The 10,000-nt window shown below is 45.4% G+C and overlaps 1 protein-coding gene across 1 annotated transcript in view; it reads left to right on the top strand.

Annotated features, from left to right (window-relative positions):
* The window catches only part of LOC121542077 (fructose-bisphosphate aldolase C-B), a 42,794-nt gene that overhangs the window by 27,299 nt on the left and 5,495 nt on the right, over positions 1-10,000 (top strand). Inside the window, exons 4-6 of the mRNA XM_045219745.1 lie at positions 5,406-5,460; positions 8,532-8,692; positions 8,780-8,863. Coding sequence (XP_045075680.1) covers positions 5,406-5,460; positions 8,532-8,692; positions 8,780-8,863 — 300 coding nt within the window. The remainder of the gene's footprint in view (positions 1-5,405; positions 5,461-8,531; positions 8,693-8,779; positions 8,864-10,000) is intronic.

Here is a 10,000-nt window from a genome sequence, read left to right on the forward strand (position 1 = left end):
TCCATGAAGACTGGGGGTCAGCCTGATGAACCAAACTACTCAGTAATCTCCTCCATGAAGACTGGGGGTCAGCCTGATGAACCAAACTACTCAGTAATCTCCTCCATGAAGACTGGGGGTCAGCCTGATGAACCAAACTACTCAGTAATCTCCTCCATGAAGACTGGGGGGTCAGCCTGATGAACCAAACTACTCAGTAATCTCCTCCATGAAGACTGGAGGTCAGCCTGATGAACCAAACTACTCAGTAATCTCCTCCATGAAGACTGGGGGGTCAGCCTGATGAACCAAACTACTCAGTAATCTCCTCCATGAAGACTGGGGGATCAGCCTGATGAACCAAACTACTCAGTAATCTCCTCCATGAAGACTGGAGGTCAGCCTGATGAACCAAACTACTCAGTAATCTCCTCCATATAGACTAACTCTCACACACTCATATGCACACATACTTTTAAACAAGACAATGTTTGTGTGATTACTGATCAATTCATTTGTACATTTATAATTAGTAGGTTTTGTTATCTGATTTAACAACAAAACAATTATTTTGGTACTTATGTATTGTATATTGTTTTTTTGTGGTGTGGTTTTTATATAAGCCCCTGGGCTTCCAACCACCTGAACACCATTTATTTATTTATTGGTTTTTATCTGTATTGTTGTTTATCTTTTGTTTTCTTTGGTGCAAATAAAAAAATCATGGGAAACCAGATGGATAGAGGAAACCAGATGGATAAGGGAAACCAGATGGATAAGGGAAACCAGATGGATAGAGGAAACCAGATGGATAGGGGAAACCAGATGGATAGAGGAAACCAGATGGATAAGGGAAACCAGATGGATAGAGGAAACCAGATGGATAGAGGCAACCAGATGGATAGAGGAAACCAGATGGATAAGGGAAACCAGATGGATAGGGGAAACCAGATGGATAGGGGAAACCAGATGGATAGAGGAAACCAGATGGATAGAGGAAACCAGATGGATAGGGGAAACCAGATGGATAAGGGAAACAAGATGGATAGGGGAAACCAGATGGATAGGGGAAACCAGAAGGATAAGGGAAACCAGATGGATAGGGGAAACCAGATGGATAGGGGAAACCAGATGGTTAGAGGAAACCAGATGGATAGGGGAAACCAGATGGATAAGGGAAACCAGATGGATAGGGGAAACCAGATGGATAGAGGAACCAGATGGATAGGGGAAACCAGATGGATAGAGGAAACCAGATGGATAGAGGAAACCAGATGGATAAGGGAAACCAGATGGATAGGGGAAACCGGATGGATAAGGGAAACCGGATGGATAAGGGAAACCAGATGGATAGGGGAAACCAGATGGATAGGGGAAACCAGATGGATAGAGGAAACCAGATGGATAGAGGAAACCAGATGGATAGGGGAAACCAGATGGATAAGGGAAACCAGATGGATAGAGGAAACCGGATGGATAGAGGAAACCGGATGGATAGGGGAAACCAGATGGATAAGGGAAACCAGATGGATAGAGGAAACCGGATGGATAGGGGAAACCGGATGGATAGGGGAAACCAGATGGATAAGGGAAACCGGATGGATAGGGGAAACCGGATGGATAGGGGAAACCGGATGGATAAGGGAAACCAGATGGATAGGGGAAACCAGATGGATAGGGGAAACCGGATGGATAGGGGAAACCGGATGGATAGGGGACACCAGATGGATAGGGGACACCAGATGGATAGAGGAAACCAGATGGATAGGGGAAACCAGATGGATAGGGGAAACCAGATGGATAGGGGAAACCGGATGGATAGAGGAAACCGGATGGATAGAGGAAACCGGATGGATAGGGGAAACCGGATGGATAAGGGAAACCGGATGGATAGGGGAAACCGGATGGACAGGGGAAACCAGATGGACAGGGGAAACCGGATGGATAAGGGAAACCGGATGGATAGGGGAAACCAGATGGATAGGAGAAACCAGATGGATAAGGGAAACCAGATGGATAAGGGAAACCAGATGGATAGGGGAAACCAGATGGATAGGGGAAACCAGATGGATAGGGGAAACCAGATGGATAAGGGAAACCGGATGGATAGGGGAAACCGGATGGATAGGGGAAACCGGATGGATAGGGGAAACCGGATGGATAGAGGAACCAGATGGATATAGGAAACCAGATGGATAGAGGAACCAGATGGATAGGGGAAACCAGATGGATAGGGGAAACCAGATGGATAGAGGAAACCAGATGGATAGAGGAAACCAGATGGATAGGGGAAACCAGATGGATAAGGGAAACCAGATGGATAGGGGAAACTGGATGGATAAGGGAAACCAGATGGATAAGGGAAACCAGATGGATAAGGGAAACCAGATGGATAGAGGAAACCAGATGGATAGAGGAAACCAGATGGATAGGGGAAACCAGATGGATAACCAGATGGATAGAGGAAACCAGATGGATAGGGGAAACCAGATGGATAAGGGAAACCAGATGGATAGGGGAAACCAGATGGATAGGGGAAACCAGATGGATAGGGGACCAGATGGATAGGGGAAACCAGATGGATAGGGGAAACCAGATGGATAGGGGAAACCAGATGGATATAGGAAACCAGATGGATAGGGGAAACCAGATGGATAGGGGAAACCAGATGGACAGGGGAAACCAGATGGATAGGGGAAACCAGATGGATAGGGGAAACCAGATGGACAGGGGGAACCAGATGGACAGGGGAAACCAGATGCACAGGGGGAACCAGATGGACAGGGGAAACCAGATGGACAGGGGAAACCAGATGGATAGGGGAAACCAGATGGACAGGGGAAACCAGATGGATAGGGGAAACCAGTATATTTGACTTTGCCATCTATTGTTGTCTCCAAAGTTTCAGCGAATCCACAATAGAAAAAGAAATAATAAGATGAAGCTCCGGTAATATGGACAGCCTAGCTATTGAATGGTTTACAGCTTAGCTATTGAATGGTTTGGTAACATGGACAGCCTAGCTATTGAATGGCTTGGTAATATGGACAGCCTAGCTATTGAATGGTTTGGTAATATGGACAGCCTAGTTATTGAATGGTTTGGTAATATGGACAGCCTAGCTATTGAATGGCTTGGTAATATGGATAGTCTAGCTATTGAATGGTATGGTAATATGGACAGCCTAGCTATTGAATGGCTTGGTAATATGGACAGCCTAGCTATTGAATGGTTTGGTAATATGGACAGCCTAGCTATTGAATGGTTTGGTAATATGGACAGCCTAGCTATTGAATGGTTTGGTAATATGGATAGCCTAGCTATTGAATGGTTTGGTAACATGGATAGCCTAGCTATTGAATGGTTTGGTAACATGGATAGCCTAGCTATTGAATGGTATGGTAATATGGACAGCCTAGCTATTGAATGGCTTGGTAATATGGACAGCCTAGCTATTGAATGGTTTGGTAATATGGACAGCCTAGCTATTGAATGGTTTGGTAATATGGACAGCCTAGCTATTGAATGGCTTGGTAATATGGATAGCCTAGCTATTGAATGGTTTGGTAATATGGACAGCCTAGCTATTGAATGGCTAGGTAATATGGACAGCCTAGCTATTGAATGGTTTGGTAATATGGACAGCCTAGCTATTGAATGGCTTGGTAATATGGACAGCCTAGCTATTGAATGGTTTGGTAATATGGACAGCCTAGCTATTGAATGGTTTGGTAATATGGACAGCCTAGCTATTGAATGGTTTGGTAATATGGACAGCCTAGCTATTGAATGGTTTGGTAATATGGACAGCCTAGCTATTGAATGGTTTTGGTAATATGGACAGCCTAGCTATTGAATGGTTTGGTAATATGGACAGCCTAGCTATTGAATGGTTTGGAATATGGACAGCCTAGCTATTGAATGGTTTGGTAATATGGACAGCCTAGCTATTGAATGGTTTGGTAATATGGACAGCCTAGCTATTGAATGGTTTGGTAATATGGACAGCCTAGCTATTGAATGGTTTGGTAATATGGACAGCCTAGCTATTGAATGGTTTGGTAATATGGACAGCCTAGCTATTGAATGGTTTGGAATATGGACAGCCTAGCTATTGAATGGTTTTGGTAATATGGACAGCCTAGCTATTGAATGGTTTGGTAATATGGACAGCCTAGCTATTGAATGGTTTGGTAATATGGACAGCCTAGCTATTGAATGGTTTGGTAATATGGACAGCCTAGCTATTGAATGGTTTGGTAATTTGAATAGCCAAGCTTTTGAACGGTTTGGACTAGACGTGTTTTGGTAGGCTGCTGACAGGCTATTCGGCTGCGCTACATCCAAGCCAAGTCAGCCGTGCTCAGGCCATGGTTCTCACAGCAAGGGGCAGTGGGATTGGCTACAATGATGCATAATAACACCCTGAATCAGACATGAAACACAAATACAAATGGAATAACAGCACAACAAAATAGCTAAACATGTCCCCTGTAGCTCAGTTGGTAGAGCATGGCGCTTGCAATGTCAGGGTTGTGGGTTTCGATTCCCACGGGGGGCCAGTATGAAAAATGTATGCACTCACTAACTGTAAGTCGCTCTGGATAAGAGCGTCTGCTAAATGACTAAAATGTAAAAAATAAACAAGTTCCTTGAATTTTCTTTCTCGGGTGCCTTTCATTATAGGATACACTTGTGGTTTCTAGCTGAACCAATCAAAGCAGTGGAGCGTGTAGTGAAGCAATGGGTGAGTTTGTTTCGCATGGCCTGGTGCCCCAGCTGGGTGGAGATTTCTCTTTAGGATAAATGGAATGGTCCAAAATGAGCAAACCCAGCCCACCTGGGGTTACCTGGCCATGCAAAACGAATTCACCCAAAACTTTAGTGGTCAAAATCATTAATCTTGGGGCGACGGGGGGAGCGGGGTTCCAAAATGCAATCATACCACGCAATTTTAACATTTATTTACTGTAAATTATCTTTATTTATTTTTTGAATACAGACTCACAAAAAAATATGTGAAACTTGGCAAAGTATCCAGTGGATTATGATCATTTGCTGGTAAAAACGTGGAGGTACCAAACGGTGAAAAGCTGTTTGGCTCTGCTCAGCTCAGTCGCGACTCACAAAGAGGAAGAACTTTGCAGGTGTTTCTGATAATAAGTAATGTCATGCTGGTGGGTGGTAATGTTAAAATAAAACTCAGCCCTGAAAAATAAATGTAGTCTGGAAAGTGTTAGCACGTCATCTCAGAGGGGAAACACACGGCATTGGCACGGAAAATTTCAGAAGTTACCACTTCGGATTTCCATCTTTAAGTCAAATATATCAAACTTTGACTAAAACTATGACTTATTGACTTCAAATTGTTGTGCTCATGGGTATTACAAGTCTGTCTTTCTGTCTGTCTGTGTGTCTGTATGTAGGTGGACAAAGGTGTTGTCCCATTGGCCGGGACCGATGGGGAGACCACCACCCAGGGTGAGAACACACACGGTCAATCACCATAATACACTCCCTAGCTGGTCAATCACCATAATACACTCCCTAGCTGGTCAATCACCATAATACACTCCCTAGCTGGTTAATCACCATAATAGACTCCCTAGCTGGTCAATCACCATAATACACTCCCTAGCTGGTCAATCACCATAATACACTCCTAGCTGGTCAATCACCATAATACACTCCTAGCTGGTCAATCACCATAATACACTCCCTAGCTGGTCAATCACCATAATACACTCCCTAGCTGGTCAATCACCATAATACACTCCCTAGCTGGTCAATCACCATAATACACTCCCTAGCTGGTCAATCACCATAATACACTCCCTAGCTGGTTAATCACCATAATACACTCCCTAGCTGGTCAATCACCATAATACACTCCCTAGCTGGTTAATCACCATAATACACTCCCTGGCTGGTTAATCACCATAATACACTCCCTGGCTGGTCAATCACCATAATACACTCCCTGGCTGGTCAATCACCATAATACACTCCCTAGCTGGTTAATCACCAAATACACTCCCTAGCTGGTCAATCACCATAATACACTCCCCTAGCTGGTCAATCACCATAATACACTCCCTAGCTGGTTAATCACCATAATACACTCCCTAGCTGGTCAATCACCATAATACACTCCCTGGCTGGTCAATCACCATAATACACTCCCTGGCTGGTTAATCACCATAATACACTCCCTAGCTGGTCAATCACCATAATACACTCCCTAGCTGGTCAATCACCATAATACACTCCCTAGCTGGTCAATCACCATAATACACTCCCTGGCTGGTCAATCACCATAATACACTCCCTAGCTGGTTAATCACCATAATAGACTCCCTAGCTGGTCAATCACCATAATACACTCCCTAGCTGGTTAATCACCATAATACACTCCCTGGCTGGTTAATCACCATAATACACTCCATAGCTGGTTAATCACCATAATACACTCCCTGGCTGGTCAATCACCAAAATACACTCCCTAGCTGGTCAATCACCATAATACACTCCCTAGCTGGTTAATCACCATAATACACTCCCTAGCTGGTCAATCACCATAATACACTCCCTAGCTGGTTAATCACCATAATACACTCCCTAGCTGGTTAATCACCATAATAGACTCCCTAGCTGGTTAATCACCATAATACACTCCCTAGCTGGTTAATCACCATAATACACTCCCTAGCTGGTTAATCACCATAATACACTACCTGGCTGGTTAATCACCATAATACACTCCCTAGCTGGTTAATCACCATAATACACTCCCTAGCTGGGCAATCACCATAATACACTCCCTGGCTGGTTAATCACCATAATACACTCCCTGGCTGGTTAATCACCATAATACACTCCTAGCTGGTCAATCACCATAATACACTCCCCTAGCTGGTTAATCACCATAATACACTCCCTAGCTGGTCAATCACCATAATAGACTCCTAGCTGGTCAATCACCATAATACACTCCCTAGCTGGTCAATCACCATAATACACTCCCCTAGCTGGTCAATCACCATAATACACTCCCTAGCTGGTCAATCACCATAATACACTCCCCTAGCTGGTCAATCACCATAATACACTCCCTAGCTGGTTAATCACCATAATACACTCCCTAGCTGGTTAATCACCATAATACACTCCCTGGCTGGTTAATCACCATAATACACTCCCTGGCTGGTCAATCACCATAATACACTCCCTAGCTGGTTAATCACCATAATACACTCCCTAGCTGGTCAATCACCATAATACACTCCCTAGCTGGTCAATCACCATAATACACTCCCTAGCTGGTCAATCACCATAATACACTCCCTAGCTGGTTAATCACCATAATACACTCCCTAGCTGGTCAATCACCATAATACACTCCCTAGCTGGTCAATCACCATAATACACTCCCTAGCTGGTCAATCACCATAATACACTCCCTAGCTGGTCAATCACCATAATACACTCCCTAGCTGGTCAATCACCATAATACACTCCTAGCTGGTTAATCACCATAATACACTCCCTGGCTGGTCAATCACCATAATACACTCCTAGCTGGTCAATCACCATAATACACTCCCTAGCTGGTCAATCACCATAATACACTCCCTAGCTGGTCAATCACCATAATACACTCCCTGGCTGGTTAATCACCATAATACACTCCCTAGCTGGTTAATCACCATAATACACTCCCTGGCTGGTTAATCACCATAATACTCTCCCTAGCTGGTTAATCACCATAATACACTCCCTGGCTGGTCAATCACCATAATACACTCCCTGGCTGGTTAATCACCATAATACACTCCCTGGCTGGTTAATCACCATAATACACTCCCTAGCTGGTCAATCACCATAATACACTCCCTAGCTGGTTAATCACCATAATACACTCCCTAGCTGGTCAATCACCATAATACACTCCCTAGCTGGTTAATCACCATAATACACTCCCTGGCTGGTTAATCACCATAATACACTCCCTAGCTGGTTAATCACCATAATACACTCCCTAGCTGGTCAATCACCATAATACACTCCCTAGCTGGTCAATCACCATAATACACTCCCTAGCTGGTCAATCACCATAATACACTCCCTAGCTGGTTAATCAGTGACTTGGAGCTATTGGTTGTGCATAACCACATAACTGTGTGTGTGTATATCTGTGTTTGTGTGTGTGTGTATATCTCTGTGTGTGTGTGTGTGTGTATATCTGTGTGTGTGTGTGTGTGTGAGTGTGTGTGTGTGTGTGTGTGTGTGTATATCTGTGTGTGTGTGTATATCTGTGTGTGTGTGTGTGTATATCTGTGTGTGTGTGTGTGTGTATATCTGTGTGTGTGTGTGTGTATATCTGTGTGTGTGTGTGTGTGTGTGTGTGTGTATATCTGTGTGTGTGTGTGTGTGTGTGTGTATATCTCTGTGTGTGTGTGTGTGTGTGTGTGTGTGTATATCTGTGTGTGTGTGTGTGTGTGTATATCTGTGTGTGTGTGTGTGTGTGTGTATATCTCTGTGTGTGTGTGTAGGTCTGGACGGTCTGGCAGAGCGTTGTGCTCAGTATAAGAAAGATGGAGCAGACTTCGCTAAATGGCGTAGCGTCCTGAAGATCAGCGACAACACCCCCTCAGAACTCGCCATCATGGAGAACGCCAACGTACTGGCACGCTACGCCAGCATCTGTCAACAGGTAGTGTGTGTGTGTGTGTGTGTGTGTGTGTGTGTGTGTGTGTGTGTGTGTGTGTGTCTGTGACACCCCTGTGTGTGTGTCTTTCAGAACGGCATCGTTCCCATCGTGGAGCCTGAGATCCTTCCTGACGGAGACCATGACCTGAAACGCTGTCAGTATATCACTGAGAAGGTAATGATCCAACCTGGCAACCCTGACCCAACCTGGCAACCCCGACCCAACCTGGCAACCCCGACCCAACCTGGTAACCGTAACCCAGCCTGACAACCTTAACCCAGCCTGACAACCTTAACCCAACCTAGCAACCCTAACACTAACCCAACCCTAACCCAACCTGGCAACCCTAACCCAACCTGACAACCCTAACCCAACCTAGCAACCCTAACACTAACCCAACCCTAACCCAACCTGACAACCCTAACCCAACCTAGCAACCCTAACACTAACCCAACCCTAACCCAACCTGACAACCCTAACCCAACCTAGCAACCCTAACACTAACCCAACCCTAACCCAACCTGGCAACCTGTTGAACATGATATGAGTTTCGGACCTCCCTCTTTCTCCGTCTCTCGCTATGTTCTGTCTGCTGTGTACAAGGCTCTGTCAGACCACCATGTCTGTCTGGCTGCTGTGTACAAGGCTCTGTCAGACCACCATGTCTGTCTGGCTGCTGTGTACAAGGCTCTGTCAGACCACCATGTCTATCTGGCTGCTGTGTACAAGGCTCTGTCAGACCACCATGTCTATCTGGCTGCTGTGTACAAGGCTCTGTCAGACCACCATGTCTGTCTGGCTGCTGTGTACATGGCTCTGTCAGACCACCATGTCTATCTGGCTGCTGTGTACAAGGCTCTGTCAGACCACCATGTCTATCTGGCTGCTGTGTACAAGGCTCTGTCAGACCACCATGTCTGTCTGGCTGCTGTGTACAAGGCTCTGTCAGACCACCATGTCTGTCTGGCTGCTGTGTACAAGGCTCTGTCAGACCACCATGTCTATCTGTCTGGCTGCTGTGTACAAGGCTCTGTCAGACCACCATGTCTGTCTGGCTGCTGTGTACAAGGCTCTGTCAGACCACCATGTCTGTCTGGCTGCTGTGTACATGGCTCTGTCAGACCACCATGTCTATCTGTCTGGCTGCTGTGTACAAGGCTCTGTCAGACCACCATGTCTATCTGTCTGGCTGCTGTGTACAAGGCTCTGTCAGACCACCATGCCTGTCTGGCTGCTGTGTACAAGGCTCTGTCAGACCACCATGTCTGTCTGTCTGTAGGTTCTGGCTGCTGTGTACAAGGCTCTGTCAGA

Source organism: Coregonus clupeaformis, unplaced genomic scaffold (assembly GCF_020615455.1).
Source record: "Coregonus clupeaformis isolate EN_2021a unplaced genomic scaffold, ASM2061545v1 scaf2703, whole genome shotgun sequence".
In the NCBI taxonomy this organism is placed as follows: domain Eukaryota; kingdom Metazoa; phylum Chordata; class Actinopteri; order Salmoniformes; family Salmonidae; genus Coregonus; species Coregonus clupeaformis.